The following is a 27,989-nucleotide window of genomic DNA, read 5'->3' on the forward strand; positions in this document are numbered from 1 at the left end:
TTGATTCACTCGTTCTGTTTGGCCGTCCGTTTGAGGATGAAATGCCGAAGAAAGCTTGATATCCACCTTCAATATCTCAAAAAGAGATTTCCAAAACTTTGACACAAACTGGGTTCCTCGATCCGATACGATATCATCTGGTAGACCATGATATCGATACACATTATCAAGAAAGAGTCTTGCTGTGTCTTTGCTTGACGATGTCTTCTTGCAAGTGACAAAATGTGCCATCTTTGTAAGCCGATCTACGACAACAAAAATGCTGTCAAATGAATTCGATGGTGGTAGATCCGTAATAAAGTCTATGAAAACCGAAGACCATGGTCGGCGCGGAATAGACAATGGCTGTAGAAGTCCATAAGGCCGATCTCGAGGGTTTTTGGATCTTGAACAAATGTCACAAGATACAACAAAATCTTTCACATTCTTCCACATTTGAGGCCACCAGAAATCGCGGGAAATAAGTTCCAAGGTCTTATTGAATCCAAAATGTCCCGCAGCTGGAAAGTCATGACGAGATTGAAGAACTCGGAGTCGTGTTGGCCCTTTTGGGATATACAACCGCTCTTCGAAATATACTAGATCTCCTTCCATCTTGAATTTATCATCACTAGCATGTTGCTTGATATCAAGGGCTAGAGAATCTTCAATGGTTGCGGCCCGTACCTGGTCGAGGAAGTCAGCATCAATTGGTACAATAGCTGCGTTGAGTCGAAATTTCTCTGGCTTCAACAATGTCGTGCATTGTTGATCAAATGCTGCATCTCCAGCCTTTGGCACGAGATATGATCTCTTTGATAATGCATCGGACAACCCTTGTTGCTTCCCAGGCCGATAAGTAATAACAAAGTCGAACCTGGATAGCGACATACTCCACCGAGCTTGACGCCGATTCAAAACTCGAGCCGACATAAAATACTCCAAATTCTTGTGATCCGTATATACGGTCACTGGATGTGCAGTTCCTTCGAGAAAGTGGCGCCACTCTTGGAAAGAATCTATTATAGCAAGGAGTTCCTTATCGTGGATCTCATAGTTGATCTCAGCAGCAGAGAATTTTCGAGAATAGAACGCAACTGGATGGAGCTTCTCATCTACGCCCATCTGTGAAAGTACAGCTCCCAAAGCAAAATCCGAAGCATCTGTCTCCAAATAAAAGGCCTTTGTAAAGTCCGGATGTACCAAGATTGGAGCTGTAGTAAATACCATCTTCAAATCTTGGAATGCTTTTTCTGCGATAGGTCCCCATTCGAGCTTGTCCTTGCACGTTAACCGAGTGAGGGGGGCAGCAACTTGAGAATAATTCTTGATGAAGATCCGATAGTAGTTAGCAAATCCAAGAAAACATTGTACGTCCCTAACCGTCTTCGGAACTTCCCAAGACATGATTGCTTCCACCTTCTTTGGATCCATCTTCAATCCTTCCGTAGTCGCGATGAATCCCAAAAACTCCATCTCAGTTTGGTGAAATAAGCACTTCTCCAATTTGGCATAGAGTCCTCGCTCCCGTAGTTTTTTGAGTACCAGACGAACGTGCTTCTCATGTTCTTCCTCATTCTTAGAAAATATCAAAATATCATCTAGATAGATGACAACAAAATCGTCTAGATGCTCTCGAAAGATGTCATTCATCATGTGTTGAAAGACCGCTAGAGCATTAGTAAGACCAAATGACATGACATTGTATTCAAAATGGCCATACCTTGTTCGAAAAGCTGTCTTCCATTCATCTCCTTCCTTGATTCGCACAAGGTTGTAAGCTCTCCTTAGGTCAATCTTTGTAAAGATCCTTGCACGCCCAAGTTGTTCTAGAAGACCAGAGATCAAAGGCAGTGGATAGCGATTCTTTTTTGTCACCTTGTTGAGACCTCGATAGTCCACGCACATCCGTAGTGAGCCATCTTTCTTCTTCACAAATAAGATTGGTGCCCCAGCTGGCGACTTCTAATGACGGATGAAGTTCTTGGCTAGATTCTCGTCAATGTACTTCCGCAACTCAGTCAACTCTGTCTGCGACAAATTGTAGATTGGTCCAAAAGGTGGTTGTGCTCCTTCTTGCAATTCAATGGCACAGTCATAGGGTCGATGCTCTGGCAGCATATCAGCATTCTTCTTTTCAAAGACATCTTTGAATTCTTCATACTGCTTTGGAATAACCAAAGTCGGAGTTGCATCTTCTCGAGTCGGAGTTGCGAAGATGACAAGAGGTGTATTTTGCTTGGCTTCCTTCATGAAAGCCCTTGCACCTATAAACAAGGATTTGTTTCTAGACATTGTCTTGGCAGATTCCACCTTCAAGGAGTTTGTTGGAAATGTCACTTTCCGCAACTTCCAATCTATCAATGGATTATATCTATCAAGCCAAGATAGTCCCAAAATGATAGGACATGAAGGGGTCTTGATAACATTAAACACAATATTGCTCTCATGGTTTTCAAGACGTACCTTCAATGGTTTAGTTTCATGGATAACATTGCTCGAAGACAATGGTCGTCCATCTATGACTTCTACATGGACAGGCTTAAGTTTCTTTACAAGAGAAATATTGTGAAGCTTGGCAAACTCTTCATCTATAAAGCAAGCGGATGCACCCGAGTCTAATAAAGCATCGACTTGTAGTTTTTGAATACCCAGATGTAAAGGTACCATAAAACAATCTGAAGGTTGAGCTGAGAGAAAGGGACCTTGATTAATTTTGGATGTTGAGATGTCCAGCCGCACGGTCCCTATTGTGGCTGGGCGTCCTTTTTTTCCTGCATGCTTGTACTCCTGAGTCTTGTTGTTTGAGGCTTCTGTTTCTTCCGACAATCTACAGCTTTATGGCCCGCTTCTCCACAATATAAACACAAGTTTTGTTCAAACCGTCGCTTCCTTTCCTCAGCTGTGAGGGATTTGAAACGTACCGCATCAATTTGCATGGGTTCAGGATCTGTGGAGTGATTCTCTGGACCTTTTGAAAATGTAGCAAATGCTCCATCATTTCTCCAGCCTGATCATCTTTCTTGTCGTAATTCAAAGAGGCGGTTGTCACAAATAATTGCTTGAGATATAAGTTCTTCTAAAGTATCCGCCTTAGGCATGGTGATCAATAAGTTCTTGACATCATCTCTCAGTCCATATCGAAATCGTGTCATGAACGCCTTATCATTCCAATCAAGATCACATGTAAGCTGTTGAAATTCTGCAGCATAGATTGAAGCAGAACGTGATCCTTGTCGCAGATTTTGTATCTTTCTTTCAGCCACTCTTTCTCGATCGCTATCTCCAAATGCAGCAGTAAGTCTCTCTATGAAAGCCTCTAGGTCGTACAATATTGGAGAATCCTTCTCCAATAGTGGAGCAAACCAAGAGCAAGCATTTCCTGATAGAAGAGTACCTATGAAAGCAACCTGGGTAAATCCATTCGGATAACGAGAAGGGTATAGGAGTAGGTAAAGCGGTACTTGTTGCACAAAACCTCGAAAGTTGGCTCTTGTTTCGTCAAACTTATCTGGCATACTCGCTTTTGGTTCTTTCGTACTAATCCTTGAAGTATCTATAGGGGTCGTATGTGACACATGTCTTGCTTCTCTCAGTCGAATAATCTCTTGTTGTAGGCTATGAATTTCGCGTCTAGCTTCTTCGGTCACTAGATCAATTTGAGGTTCTTTACTTGGATTGCGAAGAAATGCAATCTCCTTTCGTACACTATTCATAAGAGCTTGAAGATCTCCAAGAGTTGCCACTCTATTGTCTACTTGTAGAGATGCACTGTCTATGACCTGGTCTACTTCCATATTTAGAGAATAGATGGATTAAAATTTTGAGAGAAGAAGAAATTACTAAGTCTCTTCGAGAAAATTGTAGCACTACCTGTCACTAAAACCTACTCGGAGAAAAGGAAAAAAAAACACTAAACGATTTCAGTTTTAGAGGAGGGTAATCCGCAACCTCTAAAAATGCCTCAATGCTTTCGAGAAGAGGGGTAATCCACACTCTATCAAGAAGGCAAAGCTCTGAAATCGATGTTAACAGTCTTTTCTACTAGCTATGCTAAACAAAAAGAAGGAATTAATATCAGTCCAAGAGATAGTAATCCGCAACCCTTAGAACACTCAAGTATCTCCAAGGAAAGGGGTAGTCCACTCTCTGCCTCAAAGAACTAAGCTTTGATATTGTGATTGAGAAAATATCAGTTTAGAGGAAGGTAATCCGCAACCCCTAAAGCGCTAGAATACCTTCAAGAAGAGGGGTAATCCGCTCTCAAACAAGAAGGATTCAGCTCTGATATTAAGATAAAGGTAGTCTCGACAAACTGTCACTGACACAAAATACAGACTTGAAATCTAACAAGAAGTTCAAGAAGAAGTGGCAGAACTAGATTAAACAGATGAGTACAAGAACAACACCAGAAAGGTGAGCTAGAACTCCAAGAGATGTGTTGTCGAGACTGAAGAACTCTTCAGCCTCGACTCCTATATATACTACTGGCCTATGGTTCTAAGGAAGCGCATCAAGAAGCTTCCCAAGAACTATGAAGCTTCTCGAGCAACTACCCAAGAGCTAGGAAGCTTCTCAAATAACTTCCTAGAATCTACTAGAATATTCTAAGAATCTTCTAAAGCCTTCTAAGGGAATCTTTAGGGAATCTTTACATAATCTTTAGGAAATCTTTGAAGAATATTCTAAGAGAATATTCAAGGAATCTTCTGGAAGTTTCTAGAGACTTCTTTCTAGAAGGTTCTAGAAACTTGTCTCTAGAAAGGACTAAGGACTATGTCCCTAACATGCTGGTAGTAAATTCAGTTGATGCATTATAAGCATTAACTCCCTCAATTGCTCTTACATTTGTGCCATTGCACTCTTCATTTTAGCAAGTTCTACCATGACAACACTAAAAAAGAAAAGATGTCTAATATTCCTCAAGACAAAGAGAAGAGAAGACTTAAGAACAAAGAAAATACTAAAGACAATATCAGTTTAGAAGAGGGTAATCCGCAACTTCTAATATGCTTAAGTCTTATCAAGAAAAATGGGTAATCCAATCTTAATCAAGATTAGACAAAGCTTTGATATTGTAAGTGTACTCTTGTCAATCTGTCAAAGAAAAGAGCTTGATAAGAACAAATAAACAAGTGAAACTTTTTCAAAGAAAGATGACAAAATAGAAATAACTAAATATGTATATTAAGAAAGAAATTGGAATGGCTATTGCCAAAAGATAAGAAAATTAGAGACCCTTGAAACTAGACTAGAAGCAAGAAAGGAATTGACAAGAGTGAAGAGGGCTTCACTCTTGTCTCTATATATACTATTTAACTAGTGGCTTCATGGCGATGTTCTATAAGACCTCCAATATGTCTTGACTTTGTAGGACACATGCCTTGATTTACAAGGCAAGTTTTTCTATATGTGGGCCACATAGTTAGCTTGGTCTTCAAGCTAACAACATATGTGGCACATGGCCAACTTGTTGACCACATTTCTAATCCAAAAAGTCAATTAAAGACACCTATAAAGTCAAAGCAATGTCTATAAAGCTTTTAGGAAGCTTCCATGTAAGATATTATAGAATTAACTTACTTTTACCTACTTTTACTTATTTCTATCTATTTATACATGTAATTACTGGCTTATATGCGTATGTTCGTGACAGTAAGTTTCTAAGAGAAAAAAATTAAAAATTAAAAATTAAAAATTCACTAGTAGTTTTTAAGAATCTTTTGTAGTCTTATAGAAGCTTTAATAAGCTTTTATAGCCATATAAAACTTTCTATAGTTTTTTAAAAGTTCTCATAAATGATTTTTTAAACTTTTAGAATTCTATGGAATTATATGCTTAAAATAAATACCTTAAAAAATATCTTTCATTTTGTATTCTTATAATATTAAAAAAAAAAAAAAAAAAAAAAAAAAAAAATCTCAAAAGATATTTGCAAAAAGATAAGCTTTGCAGTAATTTCAAATTAAAAGTCTTTAATATATATTTATATTTAATAATACATTAATTTAGATTAATAAAAAAATCAATTTATATCTTTTACATATGTTTTAGAATTTAAAGATTTTAATAATAGTCTCTTTAGTATATAAGTACTTAAAAATAATATCAAATAAAAACATAACATCAATATATATCACTTGTTTGTTATGCTTTATCTTAATACAATCAAAATATGGACCATTCTATTGATATATTTTTATTGAGGCTTTATTTAGTAATTTTAAAATAAAATATTTCTAATTATTAATGCATATATATATATATATATATATTAATAGGCTAAAAGAATTAAAATTGGTTCTACAGCAAGTTTTGAAAATAATTTTTAGTTTATTTAAGCTATGTAAATATTTATGTTAAAATTAAATATTCTTTTTTAATTAAAGTTTTTTAGTTGGATTCAATATTCTTAATCAAAGGATATAATTTTAGTTCATTATGCAATAGATAAGATAAAAAAATAATACATTCATTTTCAATGAAAATAATTCAAAAATTCCTTAAAATTAACAAATTTAGTAAAGCAAGACAATCTCAACATGAGAAAAATAATATGCATTAATATAGTAGGATTTAATTGGTCAAAATAATTATTTTCCAGCTGAAAACTCCAGTACATACACAAACTTTAATCATTAAGCCACAGCTTAAACTCTCATAATTTTCTATAGCATGTTCTTACATTGTTTTACATTGAAAAAGCCAACAACAATCGATCATCTACAAGTTGCTAAAAACAATAGAATCTTGTACACCCAAAAGCTTTCCCAAGAGCACCATTCATTTAAAGTTGTTTGTGAGTGATGAGATTGTTTCTGTTGACGATCGGTGGTTGCAGCAGCTTTCTCTTCATTCTTCGGTTCACGAGGAGTGTTTAGTGGAGCTGTTTTCTGGTGCTCCGTGTGATGATGATATTTTTTTTGCCGCGGCCTCATCTTCTTGCTCCTTTTCTCGCCCTATTTGTAACTCTGATACCCATGTTGTCACCTCCTATTCCTCTGTTTTCGAGCGGGGGATTGGGTCCAGCTCTGACTCGAAACAAGAAGATTCTGATCGAGCCCGCAGGTGCTTTTTCTCACCCTCTCTCGTTTGAAATTGTAGTTACTTCGTTGTTTTCTTTCCTTTCTTTTCTTTTTCGCCAGTGTCTGTTCCATTCCTACCATTGCTAATCAGGGTGTGAATTTGGGTAATGCATGTCGTCCTTTTTGCAACTGTGGTGGTGGGGCATGGAATGTCTCCCAATTTTAGAGACATTTCTGTTTTGTCCAGACTGGAAAGGAGCAGAGAAGCCGCATCTCAAGCACGAGCTCGGAAGAAATCTTCCATCAAGAGTCTAGAAGTGAAGTACCGAATGTTGGAGGCGCATATCGCTCAACTTCAACAGCTCATGACCTTGACTTCAGTAGAGAATGCGGCGCTCAAGAATGAGCTTGCTCGTGTGAAGGAACCAAAGGGCGGTGTCGAGAATGGTGTCGTAGAGCCTGCAGAGCTCAAAGCAGAAAGTATTGTCTCCATGTCCACCTCTATTTGTTCTCCACCTGCGCTCTCGCCATCTGTTCACGTAGAATTTCCACCCACATCAGTGCTAGATCTTCTCCCACATTTACTCACATCCCATCGGTGTTCTGTTCCAGACTCCCTGCAGTCGGAGTTCCTGCGCCACCATTCTTGCCACAGCTCTTTGGCCCAGCAGGCCCTTCCTCATAATACTAGCCACTTCCGAGACTTCCTCCTCACTCTGCTGCGACTGCTAACGCTTGGAACAGTAATCAATTCAAGCAGACCTCAAACAAGTCCACTCCAGCCTCCTTATGAGACAATCTTTTCCACTTTTTAGAACAACAGAGTTTCCTCACGCGCTTGAAGATGGAATGGCAAGAGGGAGAAACTGAAGGAGGAAGAAGGAACTTCAATTCCAGATGGCGTGCTTTGCTCTTTGCAACGGCTGCCATTAAGGAAGAAGAAAGCACCGAAGGATCAAGCGCCTCTTCACCTCCAGGAACATTTAGCAACCTTCCATGTTTTCGCCTGTGATTGTGTTTTGTTTGTGCCGACTCCACCACGATGCATCAAGCCATACATAATAGCGCACAGTTCTACTGTTTGGAATTGTTGTCAACACTTGAATTTCATCTCGGTTGTGGGATTACAACTTCTTCCTACAAGTGCTGGAAGCCTTTTTGTGTCTTTTTATCTGAAATTATGAACAGAAAGGGAGTGTTTTTTGCTTTTTTTGATGTAAGTGTTGGCTAGCAATTGGGTATGTTGACATTTTTGTACATGTTTTTTTAGGAATGTATTGGTGTGACTATTGACATTTGAGTTTATGAAAAAGTGGTTTTTTATTTAAAGTATAACATATTTACTATGTTTATATTTATATGAAGATTACATTTGTAACTTATAGTTGTTTGTTTTGATGATTATTATTTGTTGTAATGCTCACTCAATACAACATGCAAGTGACATTTATTAACATGTAGTAGTTACTATTTTACTTGTGGATAGAATAGAACATGTTAGTCAAAACATAAAATAATATTCGAAGTATACAAAGTATAAAGGTTAATCAATACAAGCCATTGCACATACTTCAAAATTGTGTGTAAACAATTGTTAATTTTTTTATTGTTTAGAACAAAAATAACTTGTTGGATATTAGATCAGTTATTTACATTTCCTTTCAAGGCCATGTGTAAAGTATTTAAAGAAAGATGTTATATATATATATATATATATATATATATGCGCATACTTGCATATCCTGTTCAACACAGTTCAAATATTTTGCAAACTACTACTAAAAGCTCCATACAAACACCAAATAGTTTTCTTTTGATTTGAAACCATCTCATGCAAGCACAAGTATTAAGTCAATAAGTTGGTAGTTGACAAAGGAAAAACAAAAAAGTAGAGCTATGAATTATTAAGGAGAGTTCCTGATGTCCCTCATTCCTCTTTCTTTGTTTGTTCCTCATGTAGCAGCTACCATTTTTTCACATAAATGATGCATCACACAAAAATCACGTTTTCTGAAAAGATAAAAATTAAATTAACTTCAAACGAATCATGTCTCTTTAAATCATAGTGTTGAACAATGCTAACTCGGATCCTCCTTCCCAACACATGTACACATACTTAATACACTCCACAAAAAAAATCATATTGGTTAAGAATTTTAGAATAATGACGTGCAATACATATTTCGAAGCTTACGAATTGTCTCACTTGGAAAGTATCCATAAAACATGACAGAAACATCAAATGAGAATAGATCGATGATGTAAGAGATAATTTTAAATTAAAGAAGCAAATAAAATTACCATATTTGTAGTGAAGTAACCGTTGTCTCCACAAAAGATGGAAAGTAGGTCAACATGACTGAAAAGGCTCCCATAAATGTTTCCCACGTTTGGCAGGCCCACAGCATAGTTTCAGATGCCAATGCACGCAAGCCGTAGAGATACTGTAGCTCAAATTTTTCACCCTACTTGGGACAGTCAGAACATTGAAAAGCGCCGGTTTGACATGCTCACATACCTACACGCTGGAGCCATCCACAGCAAGACCTTGTTATCGTTCAAAATATGACACAAACAGTAGCCATTACCCTCTAAGCAACGACAACATCCACACTTCCCCCATCAAGCACAGACTAGGCTTCAACGTATGCATAGCTGTGAATGAACTCATTTTCGGCTAGAGTGGCGATAAAGAATAATCATTCCAATTACCCTAGAACAGATTGAAGAGCTGCAGGGACACTACATACACAGGTCCAGCTACTTGGCACAAATATTCCACCACACAAGATCACGTTACGGCACAGTCCAGGCAATGCGCAAAACTCTGTATTTCATTCAAAAAGAAATCACACCACTTAACAGGCCAAATGTCTCTCAAAACACACCGACCCTTGCATTGGTGTACGCCTGTGACTGTCTCCCTTCACCCAGTCACAATCACACAATTCTTAGAAACTTGCGTCGCTGCTTCCCATGTCACACTTCCGCATTCACGCTATCCGTATCCATGACCAGGGACAACGCTACGCCAACCGCGCACCACGCACCCCACCTGCCACGGCAAGATCATAGAACTATCCACGTACCAGCCAAAAACCTCATACGCCCCATACGTTCCTCCCTGAAATAATCCTCAGGTTCCGCACACGGCAAAACGAGCCTAGACCTTGAATCCTCTGCTATTACGACGACCACGAGCTTTCTCAAATTTCCGTCCCTTCGATCGGACGTACGGCTTCGCGTGACTTTGTGGCACGCCGGGAGCGCCGAAGTGCTTCACTGCCTCGCGGGCGTTCTTCGGACCCCGCAAAAGCACCTACACGCACACACCATTTCGACATCATCCACCTGTGTGCCACACACACTGCCCTAAACCCTAAACAATTCGCGCTTCTCTCAACTTCCTGGCATCCGCACACCATCTTTCGTCCCATCGTCCCAGCGTAACCTTCCCTAACACTCAAACACCACTCCACACCTCGCTTCCCAGCTTATCCCTACGAAAAATGACTCCTCAAAAATCCAATCACAGCAAAAAAACACAGCTTACAGTGTTCGCTCCAGTTGGTGCGCGCAGCGCCAGCTGATCGAACGTCAGGCATTCTCCTCCAGCCTTCAAGATACGCGCGCGAGCAGTCTCCGTGAACCGAAGAGCAGCAACCTTCAGCGCAGGGACCTCGAACTGCCTCACATCGTCAGTGATCGTCCCAACCAACACTGCAATTTTGTCATCCTGCACCATTGCACCCGCACAGGCAAATCTGGTCAATGCCTGTCGCTCCCAGACCACATTCACCCACACGTCGCATTTGCACGCTCAACCTTTTCATTGTGTTCAAATACCTCATACTACACCGTCTTTCCATGCCTAGTCCAGACACACTCTAATACCGTCCAGAATAGATTTATAAATAAAATAAAATAAAATAAACATCCCACTACAACGCAGGAGTCTTGAAGAAATTCACCTTTCCAGCCATGTACTTCACCAGCCGGCTCATGGAAAGGGGAGCCCTGTTCGTTCGACTCATAAACAGACGCTTCAAGATCACGGAGTTGAAGGGAGCATCCGTCCTTCGAACCAAAAACCTGTACAGCTGCCACCCATTTCCACTTTCCAGTTCGTCAAACCCTAATTCGAAAGAGAAAAAAAAAGGAAATTCCACAAAAAATTCACATCCTCACTCGCTCCTAACACTCCATGCTCACCCGCTATTGCATTGCATTGCACGCCAGCATAATCTCTGAATCATGTAACTGGAAGACACTGTTGAAATATGACTACAACCTCATCCCACTCTCATGAACAAGAACATCAACGGATGCTCTCATATCCAAGACTGCAATGCTGTAGCTTCATACCACTCCAATATGCGCAACACAACCCGTGTCACATACAAAGCACCACCAGCAGTTTCCATCCCAGCGAGTGTCCAGTGAACTCTTTCTTCCTTTCTTTTTACCAGATGACAAGAAACTAAAACATAGACACGCGAGAATGCAGGAGCATATCAAATCACCTTCACGAGAAGCTTAAGGTATACGTTACCGCTCTTGGGAGCTGTACGTTTGGTCTTCTTGTTGCGACCACCGGCCTTCAAATCGATACCCTGATCGCCCACCACACACCTCAACAGTGAATACAAACGCCACAGGAAAGTCCAACAATTCTAGCTCGGCACATACAGCCACCCGTGTGTTCCTCGCAGAAAGAAAATTAGGTCTAGACCTACACCATAAGGCAAAGGTGGAAACGTAGGCACACAACCTAGTCTCACAACGCTGTTCTACTAAAACTTACAAGAGCTCTTCAGTGCATTTCCATCAAGTTCCTATCGAAACCCATCCTCTGACCCAATGCCACACCAATTTTTACTGCGACAGGCTACAAAAACCTCTCATCGCCGAAACAAAGAAGCAGGAATTGTCATCAACAATAGACCACTAGAAAGCATACGTACCATGGTTGTTGGTGGAGCCGATCCCGCGCTGGAGAAGCTGCAGCGTGAGCGTTGGGCTGGGAAACAGAGGAAGAGAGAAGTCAGTGGTCCAGCCCCAGAGCTTACGCCACGAGAGCCCCAAACCCTAAAACTGCCCCCCGCCGTCCGATCCCGGGCATGAAGCGGGTATCAATGCGAGTTTTCCGGGAGCCAGAGGTTCGGGGAAGTTCCTGTCTCCTCAATGGAACGTGTTCCCTCCCGTTCCCACGTTCTAGTTGCTTTATCCACACCATCCCCACCTCATACCTTGTCTTTTTTGAGAAGAACGACTTGAAACATGGATTTTTTTTAAAGGTAAAAGGAAGAGTTGCTTCTTGAAGTGGTTGTGTTCTTCAAAGATTTTCGTAAAATAGGATAAATAGAATAGAACACAATAAAGAAAAATAAAAAAGTTGGATACTAAAAGACATGCCATGAGCGAGTTATATGATTCTCCTTCTAAGAACAAATTGAAGTTGCACCCAATCTTGCCGCTTATCAAGAAGCAAAAAAGTTGTGTACTTTCAAAACAAAAAATAACAATGCAATTTTCCCTTCGTTTTTGCTATTTGTACATGTACAAAGGTGCAACTTTTGTAGTAACTATGATGGTGAATGCATTTATTTTTATTATATTTAAAAAATACATAAAAAATAAAAATAAACGTCTCAACCAAAATAAAATATATTTGATTTTAACAATGTTCGTGAAATTTGCCAACATAGAAAAATGTGCATGTCGCTTGTAGCAAGCACCGTGACATCAGTATCAGAAACAAATGATTGTTTAATGTAACATCAATGTTTTATATGTACTTCAAATTTAGATGTGTGTATTAAACCGTCTCAAAAACTTTGATAGTGATAGCATATCTGTGAAGGATTGAAATCCTATTACAAAGGAATTGTACACTAGAAATTTATCTCTTGCCTTTTGTTAAAAATAAATAAAATAAGTAGATTAGATTTAATTTATCCTGAATATTCAGATTATTGTCATTTAATAAAATAAGACTCACACACACACAAAACAAACAGAACAAAGAAAACAAAACAAAACAAAAAAGTATATAATTCCACTTTGTGTCAAGTAGGTACTACACCGCTGAAACTTAAATACAAATATATAAAAATATATATATGCTTACTAAATTGTCAAGTAATGGCCTCATAAAAATTAAAGATTGAACGTGTAATATAATTTTTATCAAATGCTATTGGAACTTTATGACCATCACTCATTTTTGTTTGTATGTTCTTTTTTGACTTCTATTTAGTTACATTCTGGCCTAATTCACATTGAATATGTGATCTCAAAGCCCAGCATGCAGAATAATGAATCTATGCATGGATGTACAATATTGTTCAAAGCACCAAGAAGAACACAAAAATAATTAGTGGGTGAGTATTGATCAAACTAACACAAAAAACAATATTTACTCTTCAGTGCACATGTATAGAACTTCTCAAGTTGACAACAGGATCCGAGATCCTAAACCCTAATTCCAAAATTTTACTGTGCAACTGTTCGATGAGCTCCTGCTTCTTCTGGTGCATAGGAAATTCCGCTTCAATTGGACACGACTATCGGGTAAAGGGCGTCGTTTATGAAGATTGGGAGTCAGTTTAGAGTGCAGTAGAATTGGGCAGAGATCGAAGTACTGCTCGTTGAGTTTTAGGGATGGCCGCGATCCCGCAACTAAACATCGCGAGGTATTACACTATTTCTACTTCCCACCTGCAGGGACGAAGCAGAACCTCCCAATCTCCACCCTGGTTTGTGCCCAGCTTTGAGAAACTGTAGTGTAGATAAAGTGCTAGAGCTTGTGATTGCCTACGGAGGTGATGTCGGAAACGTCTTACCAGCTTGCATCTCCACTTGCCTGCCCGAGCAGGAAAAAGTTGGATAGGGATCTGCGGAAAGCTCCAAAAGTCATTGAACCGGACGAAAGTACTAGAGATCCTCCCAGTTTAAAGATTGTACGGACCAAGAATCTTTTAATCACTGTAATTTTACGAGAGTTGGAGGATTTGGACCATGCGCTTGGCAGAAAAAGGGTGTTGTGGCTTGACCTGTGCACAAAGCGTATTCAGTTGTGTATGAAATTTTGTGTAAAATGCCTCGAAGCCCCAAATGCTGGCTACCCTACCTAGGGTTTTGTAGTCCATGTACATGTTCTGCTTTGTGGGGGGTTTTCTCTAGGGCTCATGAGTTTTCTTTGTCTGTTAGCTGCCTCTCTCTTCGCGGCAGAAGTTGGAAGCGTAATAACTTATGGAGTTACGAAGTAATGAATGACTGGCAAAGCGGACCGACTTTGGACAAGCATCCTCTTCAGGGCCGCAATCCTGCAGATCCTTCTTTCAACTTACCATGCATCTTTTGTCACATATCACTCTTTTCAACCGGATTGGTGTGCGAAGTGGGGTCATTAAGACAAATAACTTCTACCCAATTTGCAACGTTCGTTTGTTGTCAGGCGCAACAATTTATTGTTGACCAAGATGGTCAGATTTGCGACAACAGTGTTCATTGGGGGTCACTGAGAAGCGCAGCAGGTAATAGATATTTTTTGAGTTAATCTTGCATATCTTCTGCCCTTGTTCAAGAGCACTTCTTCTACGCGTAATCGCACATGCTTGTACTTCTTCCTGTATACAAGCAGTTGAAGGCAATTGCAACCCACCGTTGGCATTTGCCCCATCTAAGGAACTTCACGATTTGTTTTCGTCCTCGTCTATCACTGTGATAGAAAGAAACTCCATGTGAGAATGACAGTCAGGAATAATCCCGAGAAGTGCTCACCCCTAGATGATAAGGGTCAACCTCCGCGTCGGGGGTTCTCTATACGTTTGTTTCAGGATTTGTTTTCACACACACAGATTGCAGAGAGAAAAAAGGCGTCACGGGGAATTTTTTTAGCTGCATCCCACCAATCCACTCACAGAATGCGAATGAATCCGCTTCTTAGAGGTGCGACCTCGCATTCCAAACCCATCGCAACGGTCAACACAACTGTCAAGCGTAGAAACTCCTTATTCCGTCGTCTTTCTCGATGAATGTAAACTCGTGCACCAAAATGCAAGGCAACGATTGCTCTCCCTCCAACGCTGCATCCGAAAAATAAAATTGGCGATGGGAGGTGTTGACCAATTCTGTGGCAAGTGCACCCACAAACTGTCCGTCAGCAATGTCAGCTCGCCATTTGTCTCTACCCCGTCCGTACCAATAACCATGCGAGGAATATGCTCGTCGTAGAGCGTCTCGTTTACATCTCACAGTCGATTGAGCACACTGGGTCTTGCAGCCAATTTCACAGAACTAGTCACCACGTTCGAAATCGCCTCAGAGAACTATCCTCGCTTCCCGTCATCGAGGATTCTTTTTTACGAAGGGAGATACTCGTGATGCAATTGAGAATTCCATACTCGTCGAACAATTCGCGTACAGGAGGCAATCTCATCTTGTTCACCAAGCATTCGATTACAACGTCCGGCGAGTTCAGAGCTTATCTGGATTGCATTGGGTGAGTCGTCCGCTTGCGAGCACCAGATCATCAATCCCTTGACCTCGTAAGTTGGGAGTTTCGGACCATGTCTGTTCTGATCGGAACCCTGCTCCATTGCTGCACCATGCGCGCGCAGCTACCACCGACTTGCACTGTCCAACTCATACCTGAGAAGCTTCGAAACCATGAACAAGAGAAGAAGAACAACGCGAGCGAGGAGCTTCGATGTCATGATTTGCAGTCGGAATTGGGAGGAGTGAAGAATGTTTTTCTGTTCTATTCGAGTGCCTGTGTGCGATCTGAACATGATCGGTGAGCTTTGGAGAGAGCTTTCGAAGATTAGTGCTCACAGATTACAGATCAAAACTCGCATCTTTGGTCAGTGTTCAGCCAGTCAAAAGCTGCAACAATGTCGGCGGAGCACCTCATTTTTTACACAGAAATGTTGAAGTCGATGCATTGTTTCACGTATAGAAAAAAGAATCCATTTTAAGGACTTTGAATAGTTACTGCTTTGGACATCTCACAATGTCAAATGATATGAAATAGAGAGAAAGAGAGAGAGATGTCACAAAAATTTACCGGATTTTTCATTCATAATTTCACATAATAAAATACTACTAGCCAATGTCAATAAAAGCATAGAATGAAATTACTATATTTTGCAGTATTTTTTTAATTATTATAATATATTTCTAAGTTTTTGAACATGCATGCAAAATCTTATGAACAAAAAAGCTCGTGCCTTTCTGGCAATATATTGTACATTATGACCAATAACTTCTAAAAATGTTTAAGTTTAATATTTTTATGTTTAAAATACAGTAATCCTTTAATTGAAATATTTTCTTAAATCTACCTTTATATTGTAAAATTAAACCGTTCTACATCTGAATAATTGTGTTAAAAAGTTTAAAATATAATTCAAATGACCACTGCGTTGTAACTTTTAACACTACAAATCATTTCTTTTTGTTAATATATAAAATATATATATATATATATATATATATATGCATGTTCATCAAAATATATTTTGTACTTAATTTAATAATCAATGTTTAAAAAATGATAATATGAATTAAATAGGAAACGAAGAATACAACAAATATTTTGCATTTCAAGACAAAAAATGCAGCCACGTCTTTTTGAAGTAATGTTAAAGATGGGCAACGAGAAATGTATGACTTATATTGGTCAAATGAATCAATGATGTGTTGCCATAACTATCCTGGGATCTAAACTTGGAAATATCTAAAAGTAGACAAAATTGCTTAATAGTGAGTAACACTCTGTAGAAGAGGAGAAGATCATTATTTTATTGCCATTTGAAATATAAACATACTTATATATACATATATACAACCTTGACATTCTAAATTGTTCTTTGATTAGATTTATGTTATAATAACCACCACATCTAGATTTTATGATTAGATAGCTAATCTTTAAAAGGTTATTCTCTGTAAAATGGTCTTTAGATGTAATCTATCATCAAAACATTCAAAAGTTTTACATTTGGAGATTTTATAACCAACTAGATTTAAATTAATATTTATTTTACAACTAATATATATTTAACATTATTTCTAACTTATGAATAGAATGGCTATACTACCACTACTAATATCATCAAAAATATATAATTTTATCATATTTTCAAAAAAAAATCATATCATGTGTATCTTATGTAAAGTGATACCAATTTAGTATGTAGTTGTTTAGCTATAATAAAAACATTATACACTGACCTATATACACATATAAATACACATACATATGAAAATATTTTAACAATTTTGTTAGTAATTAATTATAAATATTGCAATATTTTATTGTAATGATATAATACATGAATTCAAAAATATTCATACATACTAAATACAGTAATTGGAATATATATATATATATATATATATATATACATCCACATCTTATTTATTATTATGCTATTACTTTATGATATTTGATGTACAAAAAAGAAAGAGAATAATATTAAATTTTGTAATTCATTTTGATGTTATTATATATTTTAAAAATACATTATAATTTCAAATTAAAATAATAAATTTCCTAATTAATTATAAAATGGTTTAATGCAATTGGGACATTATTTTACTTTTACATTTTTAGTGTTAATAATTCTTTATTATTAGATAAATTTTATTTATTTATTTATTTTCTTCTAATAAAGATATTGCTAATCATGTACAAGTTTCACAAGATAGATTAACTTGCATGTACAAGCATTGTCTTTCTTATTCTATTTTTCTTTCCATGACTTTCTTAACTATTTGATTGCTGTTGTAATTCAAGTACTTCCTTGCTTACATATTCATTGCTACATCTCTTAGACTTTATTACCCAAGTTTTGGTGCAAATTGTCATATTCAGACATTGATTAGTTTTTTGTTTTGTTCTATGCAATTTCAGTGATAAGATTCTATGGTTTTACTTGATATATATTATATTATATTATATACATATATACACTACTAGGAACTTTCATGTGAATCTAAGCTTCAAAGCCCTAGTACACTTTGTAACTAGTTGCAATTTATATTTATCTATTCTAATGGTTGAGTAGTCAAGATGGCAATGTAAAACACAAAACTTGTAATACCGATTAAGTATTCTTGTTTTAGATGTTATAAACAAAAATTAGCATCCAAAATGATTATAACATGAAAATAATGTTATAATGTAGGGATGTGATAATGGTTATGAAGAAAAAGAGCAAATAATGGAACATATCCTTGTTCAAATGTGATCTTTTTGAATTCTGGAAATTTGGCTATCTTTTTTGGAATTAGTCACTAACTATTTGCAGCAACATGGGATTGTCAACATGAACAAGGTCTTCCCCATTGACACCACACTCATCAAAAACATACCCACACACACAGAGACATACACACACAAGTCTCATTTGTAAACTATTACTGCATTGATCATCTGGTGCACATTTAGGCATCAGTATTAAACTCCAATCATAAAAGACACAACAGACAAATGGAAACATATGAATGAATGTGCAGTGATAACTGGAGTGTAATTGGAGATATAAAATATGTGACCAGGAAGTGATTTCACTGGACTTGTGTATCCAGTAGGCAAGGTTTCGGTGGAGGTCAGAGGAGGGTGGTGACCCACCATGAAGAAGCCACTGATACATGGGGCCCCACTAAAATCTCAGCATCTTGTTGATGTTTTCGTCTCTGACTTTACTGCGAGATATGTGCTTGTCAAATGCACCTTCCAAAGGACATGTGGGTTGACACTGTGGGTCAATAGGTGGGGCCTATAACCGTGGGACAGGTTCCATAAACGAGGGAGGGCGGTGGGAACAAAGTGACCCACTTGGAAGGGTACAGGAGCAGCAAGCACAGCTGCAGTTCATCCTTTGACAGCCTCCTTGCAGTAAGTGCAATTCACACCGTGGGAGGGCCCAAACCCGTGAGGTGCCATTGGCTGTGGGGCCTGCACTGATTCCTGATCAGGCTTAGCAGTGAGGCTCTGGATCTGCATTTGGCTTTAGTTCTGGCTGCATTCCTTGTACCTGAGGACCAGTCCCTTCAGCGTCGTCGTGGGTTTGTTGGAGTAGTGGCCTGCTCTGGAGATGCTGTCAACCTCCTGCAAATTTGGCTGGCAACGTTTCCGTAACGCAAGGCAGAAGAAGATTGTGTGTTTTTTTTTTTTTGTTTTTTGTTTGTTATACCTCGTTTTATTACTTTCTCTATTAGTGATTCCCAGCTGCGAACGTTTTTTTTTTTTTTTTTTTTTTTTTTTGTCGATGATGGACGTTCGATGTGGGTACCTCATTCGAAGCTCGAGGGAGGTTTTCAAGGGTAGATGACGTAGTTTGTCTTTAGTCTTTGTTGGTTGGAGATATCGCTGGGAGAAACCAGCATTTCGGTGCCAAGGGTGAGTCTGTTTGTGGCGTCCCAGAAGGGGGTAATGTATTTGAGATGTATGGCTATGCCGCTCATTGGTTTGAAGCAGGACTGCGGGTGAGACTGCGGGGTGAGATGTGGAGGAGATCTGCAGCAGTTGGCATGAGATGAGAGAAACTGAGGCTGGGAATTGAACTCACAGTGTCGGGGGCGAGGCTCTGGGGCTCGCCTCAGGGAGAGAACATGTTTCTCAGTCTGGGAGGATCACGGAGGTCGAACTCTGGGAGCTCTAGGAATCGTTGGGGTGCGTTGTTGAAAGAGTCGGGGAGCCCCAGAAAATTTGAGCAAGCAGGGCTCAGTAGACCTCTAGAGAGGTTGCAGCACGCGGAAGGGGATCCTCTGGGAGCGCTCGCCGCAGGAAAGTATGCGAGCAGCTTCAGAGAAAATCAACCTCAGTTCCAGCACAAGAAGTTGACTTGTAGCCCTTCCTTGTGTGATGATCCTGTTCTGAATCCACCCATCGCTAGCCCCTTGCAGAGCTTCACCCCTGCGGAGTCGCCAGGATCGACCCTACCGCCGCTTCTGGACTCCTTGAGTCTGCCGTCCTTTTCTTGGGAGACGGGGTTGATCAGCGACAATGGCTCGCTGCAGAAGGGAGGAAGTTCTGCAGGGGAGGAGGTTCTATCGCGAGATTGGGCGCGGTTTGAAACCGGACGGAAGTCGCAGACGCTGGTTATGGTGAAGAAGATAAAAGATACTCTTGGAAACAAGTTTGCGGATTGTTTGAAGGAGACGATTAAGGAGGTGGTGAAGCGGGAGAAGTTTGAGGATGAGGGCAACGACGGGGATAATGCCTGGCCTAGGTTGACAGAATCGCTGGAGACTTCTCCGAGTGGTAGAAAGGAGGGCCAGTTCCGACTGAGGAGTGGTGTGGCGGGGAATACCTGGGACGGGTTCAATGATGATGGCAGCAGTTCTGTTATTTCAGGTCATCCTATTGCGTCTACCAGCTTGCTCGGGCGGCAAGGCTCCAGTTCATTTTCTTCAATGAACAACTTACCTTTTGAACCAAGCTTTGTTTCACTGCAGGGCGCCCCGTCAACATCGGAGGATAGCTTGAAGGGTAGGCTTGCTGATCACTCGAAAGGGTTGACATCCTGGCCTCCGCATCAAAATCCAGCTCGAGCTCGGAGAGCCGTTGTTGCTGATTTTACTTGGGATGCTGCCAGCAGGGCTCAAGATGCAAAGCTCTCATCTTCTCAGCATTCTTCGCTTTTGGAGTCCAACGACGGTAGCATGATTGATTTTAGTGAACTGCTGAAGGAGGGGATCGAGTCGCGATCTGGAACCTCTCGTGGGGGTGGTATGCGCAAGCACGTGTTTCCCGAAGCGGCAGCAATGGGGATGCGCAGGCCGGTTTCAATCCCTAAACGGGGTGATCCCAGTTCACGGTCAAAGCCAAGCAGCAGCGACTTGTACAATAGCATCAATAATGTTAACGAGGAAGACTCTTTCCTGGATGTTCTCAACCTTCCAGCTATAAAAGGATTGCAGAGCAGTGATAAGGAGTGTGGATTATCCTATTTGAACAATCTGAGGCAGACGACGGAGGTCAAAGCGGAGCTAGGATTGCTGAAGTTTCCTGATCGGCCATCGAACATGACTCTGCAAGGAGATTCCAGGCAATGCTTATTTGACAAGCCTGCTGTGAGTAGTTCTGAATCCACCCGTAAAGCGTTATGGCAAGGGGGCCATGAGGAGACGGGCAATGCTTCCACCTCTTACAATCCTGTGGCCATGTTGCAACTTCCGGGAATCGACCTCTGCAATTCGGGGGAGGGAGGCTCAAAAAGGACGCATGGTGAAACCTCGCCGAGTTCTCAACTTTCCAAGCGCCAATGTATCGGATTGAACCCCTTGGACATTCCAGCAACCATTGACGACGATGGCGAGAACTCGATAGTTGGGTTTGAACAATACTATGCGACGCTGATAGCGAGTGAGCGGGTGCCGTCCTACGAGCTTGGAACCTCCCTTCTTGCCAACCTGCTCTAGGGTGGAATGCCCGACTCGCTTCTACCGCATGGTTTCTCATGAATGTACAATCATTTAGTTTTTTTCGAGCTTCAAGTTCTACTGACGACAATTCAACCATTCTTCCACCCTATTGTTTCTGGTATGAGGAATATCGGAAAAGTTGCGACTGACTGCAGATTCGATCGTCGTCGTGAGGATCGTTTCCACATGTTTGTGTGAAGAGTTTGGATGGACCTGACATCAACTACAGCTCGTGGAGAGCTCATGGTCTTGGTAAGATGTAGTGACTTCAGGAAACTGTCGAGCATCCATCAACCGATTCCCTTCGGAGAGCTTGGGTTCTGAGTCAGTCTGCACTCACACAGTGTGGACAGCAATGAGGAACCGTGTGTTTAATTAACTGTGTTTTTAATTCACTGTGCAAGATAGAGCCTCTATGTTGAAGTTGATGCTTGCACTCATTTACGTTCAGAATAAACCGTCATACTTCGGACACCATTTCTCATTGTAACAGTTCTGTAAATGCATACCTCTTCGTTGAAATTACAATTGCTCTCCTGCCTCCTACTCAACTAGAACTGTTCCAACCTTAGCTTAGCGGTGCACAGTAATTCTCCTGGCATCTTTTATTCACCACATGATTAGCCAGTCCTTGTCTGACTGGCTCCCGCATGATCCATTGCAGGAGATCGTTACTTCCATTGTGGACCATGCCCTGACCTTCTCTGGACCCACCACTCCTCATTGGAGGTTTTCATAATTGTCTCTCTACCTTCATAGTTGGAAGTCGCCCTCTTGATACCAACCACTCCCTGAACTGACTTGGCTGGTTTTCCTGTTAAGAAAGGGCTGTTTCCATCATTCTAGCGTCCTACAAATCAAGTTACTCTTGTGAGATTCTATTCTGGGATTTTTTTTGTTGCTTTAAGGCGATATCATTTGTCTCATCTTTTTGCATAGGAGCACAAATTCTATTGTGTGCGAGTTGAGTGAGCAGAACGCGCAGAGAGAAATTATGTGACATCAATCTGTTATCACGAATGCAAGCATGACGGGCGCAGAAACTTTTAAAGACAAGCCACGATCTGCATCTAAGTCCATAGCTTTGGCCATTGATCAGAGGTGTCAGAATAGGTATACTTTTGCAGGAAACCGGGAGAGATCTGGTTCTCAGCCTGCTTTTCTGAAGGTTTGCTTCTCAGAGACAAGATTAATGGGTGTACCGAAAGCTCGACTTGGCATTGCCAGAGAGGATATGCTCATCGGTGAACTGCACATCTCAGGAACCTCCCACACCTTGCAGTGACAGGTTTAGGTGACAGCTCCAGATGACAGAGACCTCTCATGCTGCTTGCAACCTGCAAGTGGATCACTTGGGTCCAACTTCACCAGCTCAACGTGCATTTGAATAATGTGCAAATTCCCAAAAGCGTGAGAGCTTTTATTCTGCCAGTTGAAAAACCACTTTTTAGTTCATTAAAAAAACAAAAAAAAGAAGAAGCGAGTGTTGGGATTTTTAAAGAATAATTCATATCGAATCATGAGGGAGAACCAGAGCATTCACTGAAAGCAGCAACAGTGTTGGCTTGCAAGCTTGCAACTGTCTTCTGAAAGCGCGAATAATTTTGGTCACTGTAGCTAGCGCTGGAGCTGAGTGGTGAGAAGGGTCTGATTTCAGAACTTCACAGTGTAGAAGATGATGGTTCATCAGAGCCAAAGTTAAGAAAAAAAAGAACCGAAGGAAATAAACAAATAAGTAAATAAATGTAAACACAAAACGAGAAAAACGAAACCAAACAAAACAGAAGGGAGTACAATGAAGACCGAGTTAGGTAGTATCAAAAGCGGGGCTGATTAATGTCGTCGAATCTAGTCGTTTCAAGGATACCCCTCTGTAGTTATGAGAAGTACCTCGTAAAAAGAAAAAGAAAAGGAAAAAAAGACAACAATTTGAATTGATTGACTGCCGTAGTACAAAGGGAGCTGGGGGAAGTGAGAAATGTTCAGCGGATCCAATTGCTTTGCAAATCTACATCAGAATATCTGCAGGGGCGTGGTGTTGGAGAGGAAAAAACTCAATTTCTGAAGAACGAGAGCTCGATTTGAGAATGATTTGTGTGTTCGCACGTGGTAGTGCCGCAGCTTGCAAGGCGAAATTCTGATGAACTCAAAACTCTCTTGATCAGCCTTGGAGGTGTATCCCAATGGTTAGGTCTATGTTCAAGGAATTCAGTACTGCAGCTACAGCAAAGTATTCCATAATTGCCCAAATTTTCTTCAAAACTTTTCAATTGAATTTCCTACAGAATTAAACAAACTCAAACAATATCTCAAGGCTGTATTCCGAGCGAAAATTTTATACGATTTTTTCACCAGGGAGCACATGTTGACATGCAGGCGCACATTGCTGCAACATGATTTTATTCAGCACATCAACACGAACTACTACTTCGTGCACACAGTTGTCCAAATGTGCACGAACTACTAATTCGTCACCGCTGATTATGAATTTGCCATTCTCCAATAATTGAGTACTTTGTCAAGTTAAGTGTTCCTGGTAATGAAGTCACCATCCCGAGCTGATTTACAACTAAATTTCAGCAGTCAAGAATTCTCACTGGAATGAGAAACAGCATGCGGTAACTCATCCTTGTTACGATGCTTGAACGGAAGCATTGTTACACCTTCTCCAGAATGAAGACGTCCAAAAACGCCACTTGAGCTGGAAGAAATCAGTTGACCATGAAAATTTGCAACCTCAACTTCCGATCGCTCTCCATTCAATCCCAAAATCCCATTTTACATCACCTGTAAAGCAACAAATTCCTACAGCAGAGAATGATAAAATCACAAAATGAATATATCATCGTAAAACTGATGTACGACTGATACTGACGCCAGTTGCAAAGAAATGTTTCACCTGCTTCACCTGGAATCTGTGAAAACTAACCTTAAATCCATCCCATTCATTTTCTAGTCCAATTTATCCTAATATTCTTACCAGCCAACTTCCGAAATCCAGAGCCATGTCGCATTTAATAATTGTCGAGCATTGAAATTGCTGTTTAACGTACAAACTCCAACTACCTTGCCGGCAGAGTGTTTGAACCCGTTTATTTTGTATACCATCAGCCGAGATCTGTAGGTTTCCACAAGTCAGGACGATTGATCACTGAGCTCTTTTGTAGCTTCCGGCTGCTGGATGGTGCAGGAGAGGATGGATCAGGTATTATTGAGCGAAGCATTACGAATGCTGGTAAATATTCCACATCAGACACGCTCTCACAACGAAACCGTTCCTCGAAATGAGCACCCCCTCGATAAACGTGTAATTCTTCTTTTTCATCAACTCAGTGTGCCAGTGCTGGCTGAGATACCAAGGGACTAACTGAGAAGAGTATCGAGAGGGGATTTCGCTTAACCAGCAGGAACTTGAGACAGAAGAGGAATTGAGGTTTACCAACCATACTCACAATTTAAAACACAACACATCACTGAGACACCAAAAGATCCGCATCAGCATATCATTCAACCATAAATGCATAAACCTAATGCATTGATTTGTAGAAAATTTGGGTCATTTTTACGAGAATCGATTAAGAAGGAACTTCGAAAGACAACCGAGAATGAGATACACGGAATAGTCATCTGTAGTATCTGAGCCTTAGCGATTCAATTTTCCATGTGAGCGCTCTCCTCACTAGTGACGAAAGAAAAAGAAAAAGAAAAAAGTAGCGTAGAAACCACAATGCAATTGTACAGTTGAATGGCAGAGATCTCGTGATCTCCGCATGCATGTTTAAATGATGCGGAGAGCATTGGAAACCGGGGACGTAAACTATTTCTTGGCACCTACAAAGTGGCAATCCTGCCTGCGATACGCTGCCTATTTACAAGAACTGGAAGCATGAATTGCCACAGTGTCAGCGAAAATTCAATCACAACACCATACCCAGGAAGCCGATACAAGCTATGGCCGTGAACAGAATTGCGAAGGTGGTGATCAGACGCTCTCCCTTGAATCCAGTCGAGATCTTGTCCATGTTGGAAAAGTACTGGTAGACCACGAAGCAGGCGAGCAGTGTGGATATCACAACGGCTCCCAACGTTCCGCGACGCACCATAGCCTCTCCAGGGAGCGAGGCAATGAAGAGGTACACCGCCAGCGGGTAGTCGAGCTCCCCGGGAAGGCTATTACTGTAAAATAGCTTGATCGCCAGACCAATAAAGGCAACCCACAGACCATACTCGCTCTTGGCCCAGTACACCACATCCCTCGGCGCTTCCAAGGCGAGTATGGCCGCGTAGAACTGCTTCTTCGCCCCTGCGTCCCGTTTCATGAGCAGCACCGCACAGGCTGCGGCTAGCCCCCATCGAATCGCCTCAGTCGAAACCCCATGAAGGCCGTAGAATCCATATGCACACGTGCTCCCGAGCGCTCCCCCGCTGCCTGATCCAGCACTTCCATAAGAGACGACGCTCCCCCAAAGAGACCCCCCGAAGACAGACGACGAAGATGATGACGAAGACCCCACCAAAGTAGTCTGACACTGGAAAGCCTTGCGCCGAATCCCCGATCGAGCTCTTAAATCCACACCCCCTAATGCTATAACCGATGGACTAGACCCCTTTCTCGATTCTGCACCGATTGCGGCCCTAATGCCAACCTTCGCACCGGGAACAGTATAGCTCAGGTGAACGATGTGAGAGGCCATCGCTACTGACAATCACGACTCAAAATCGTTTCGCACGATTCAAGAAGCACCGATCGATCAGATACTTCTCACTAGATCAACTAGACGAACAAACCACTACCAAGACCTCCACTCGATGATGAACTTCCAATTCGAAGTAACTAAACAACACCAGAAGTCGTTTGCAGCGTCTGAACTTGGTTCGCTGCAGGCACATGCTCAGAAACGAAAGCACGGGGGCGATTTATCCAGCACGGACATCGTCATTTCGAGCAATGGACGTCCAGAATCACTGGGCACCGTCCGCTCATCGCCTGACCCATGCACGGAATCCCCACACTCGCAGCGTACGGTAGTGGATCGATGAGGCACAGCTCCGGCCAATTCTCATCCCAGAGCTCGGGTCGAAAGACGGATCGATGCTTCTGAATTGAGGGGAGAGAGAATTGTCCATCGCGATCGATGGAATTGATGGGTGCCCCCCGCAGAGCATTGCTCGGCTCGTGACCGCGCTTCGCCGCGCTTCCGTCACTTGCTCCGTAGACTGGGTCGCGCCAGTTGGTGAGGTGCCAAGTGTCGGCGCGTGGGTCGTCTCTACCCATCTAGATTGGTGGAGCCGAGTGGGCTCCCGCCACGTGGTAGATGCTGATTTTATTGCTGATGTGGCAAAATCGAGGACGTGGATGGGTCTGTAAAGTATCTGGCGTGGATAGAATGAATATCATCCACATATAAGGGGATTTTGTCTTGTCCACATTCATCCAACCAGTTCTATTGAGTTTGCCTTGAGGGTGATGCCCCCTTTTAAATTGATTGAATGAATGAATGAATAAAGGATTGAATGATGCACCCTTTTAAAGAGTGGATGATTTCATTGTTTAATATTAAGCGCAATATGCAAGACCATGCATGTTGTACTCATTGATAGGAAAAAAGATACATTGTAGATTATAGTTTTTTTTTTTTTTTTTTTTTTTTTTTTAAATAAAAAACACAATATTAAGTTATTAAGTGAACATAATCATTCTTCTTTCATAATTTCTTACATTATTTCAATGCCTAGATTATGTATTAATCACTATGTTTATGTTCCAAAATCTTTTCTTGGTATATTCTTTTTTATAGTTTTATAGTTTTTTGAAAACTGAAAAAAGAACAAAAAAATACAAGAAATATATGCATTTTAATGCAAATTTTAAACCTTGTGAGAATCGTGTGCAAAAGTAATTTTTTAATATATAATTAGTAAAAAGAATTAAATATAATCTAATAGACTTATTTTCAGAAAACTTTGGTGTAATAGAATACAAAATTTATATGCTTAATTTATTTATTCATTTGAGTTGTGTAAGTAAATTTTTTATTACTTGGTTTATAATACTCCCTACAAGACTTCCTCTTTCAACAATCTTGTTTAAAAAACAATTTCATCTGAATTCTTTGAAATATTTTTATGAATAATTTTATAACATTGTTATTTGAAATCTAAAAATATTGTTTGATATCTTTCAGTTTTATTTTTTATTTTTTATTTTTTATTTTATTTTAAATTAATGATCATTGTAGTTTTTTTTTTTTTTTTTTTTTTTAATAAAAATAATACATGAATAATTGTGATGTTAGTTTTATTGTTTTAATTTGTTTTGTCTTATTTTTTTTTATCTTTCAAATTCATATTATTATCACTTAACAACATTAAATTTAAATTAGATACTTCTACCAAGTATAAGAATAATTACTTAAAGAAGTTGGAAGATCAAACTTAATTTTAATACATAATAAACTTGTAAAGGAAAATAGATATTCAAATAGACTAAATTCTAAATTCCATTTCTTTTTTGTAATATAGATTTTGTTCTTTTGTATTTTTAA

At 40.2% G+C, this 27,989-nt stretch overlaps 3 protein-coding genes and 1 long non-coding RNA gene across 4 annotated transcripts; 1 reads left to right on the forward strand and 3 right to left on the reverse strand.

Annotated features, from left to right (window-relative positions):
- The first annotated feature begins 5,616 nt into the window (after window positions 1-5,616).
- On the forward strand, window positions 5,617-8,344 carry LOC112284996 (uncharacterized). Its single transcript, XM_090252254.1, has 4 exons — window positions 5,617-5,634; window positions 6,822-7,048; window positions 7,253-7,485; window positions 7,618-8,344. The coding sequence occupies exons 1-4, from the start codon at window positions 5,617-5,619 to the stop codon at window positions 7,818-7,820; spliced, it is 681 nt and encodes a 226-aa protein (XP_090108380.1). The 3' UTR covers window positions 7,821-8,344.
- Window positions 8,345-9,812: 1,468 nt separating this feature from the next.
- On the reverse strand, window positions 9,813-12,031 carry LOC112285189 (large ribosomal subunit protein eL18y). The gene is made up of 5 exons (XM_024525821.3): window positions 11,970-12,031; window positions 11,529-11,618; window positions 10,977-11,105; window positions 10,559-10,741; window positions 9,813-10,324 (listed from the first exon to the last, which is right to left on the reverse strand). Exons 1-5 carry the CDS (start codon window positions 11,970-11,972, stop codon window positions 10,169-10,171), a joined length of 561 nt encoding a protein of 186 aa, XP_024381589.1. The 5' UTR covers window positions 11,973-12,031; the 3' UTR covers window positions 9,813-10,168.
- An 11,733-nt stretch (window positions 12,032-23,764) lies between these two features.
- Window positions 23,765-24,561, reverse strand: LOC149988585 (uncharacterized). The gene is made up of 2 exons (XR_016504253.1): window positions 24,425-24,561; window positions 23,765-24,249 (listed from the first exon to the last, which is right to left on the reverse strand). It is a non-coding gene; the product is annotated as an uncharacterized LOC149988585 (long non-coding RNA).
- Window positions 24,562-24,983: 422 nt separating this feature from the next.
- Window positions 24,984-26,497, reverse strand: LOC112284317 (cold-regulated 413 inner membrane protein 2, chloroplastic). Its single transcript, XM_024524022.3, has one exon. It carries the CDS (start codon window positions 26,136-26,138, stop codon window positions 25,362-25,364), a length of 777 nt encoding a protein of 258 aa, XP_024379790.1. The 5' UTR covers window positions 26,139-26,497; the 3' UTR covers window positions 24,984-25,361.
- Between the last annotated feature and the right edge of the window lie 1,492 nt (window positions 26,498-27,989).

Source organism: Physcomitrium patens, chromosome 7 (assembly GCF_059467195.1).
Source record: "Physcomitrium patens ecotype Gransden chromosome 7, ASM5946719v1, whole genome shotgun sequence".
Classification (NCBI taxonomy): Eukaryota; Viridiplantae; Streptophyta; class Bryopsida; order Funariales; family Funariaceae; genus Physcomitrium; species Physcomitrium patens.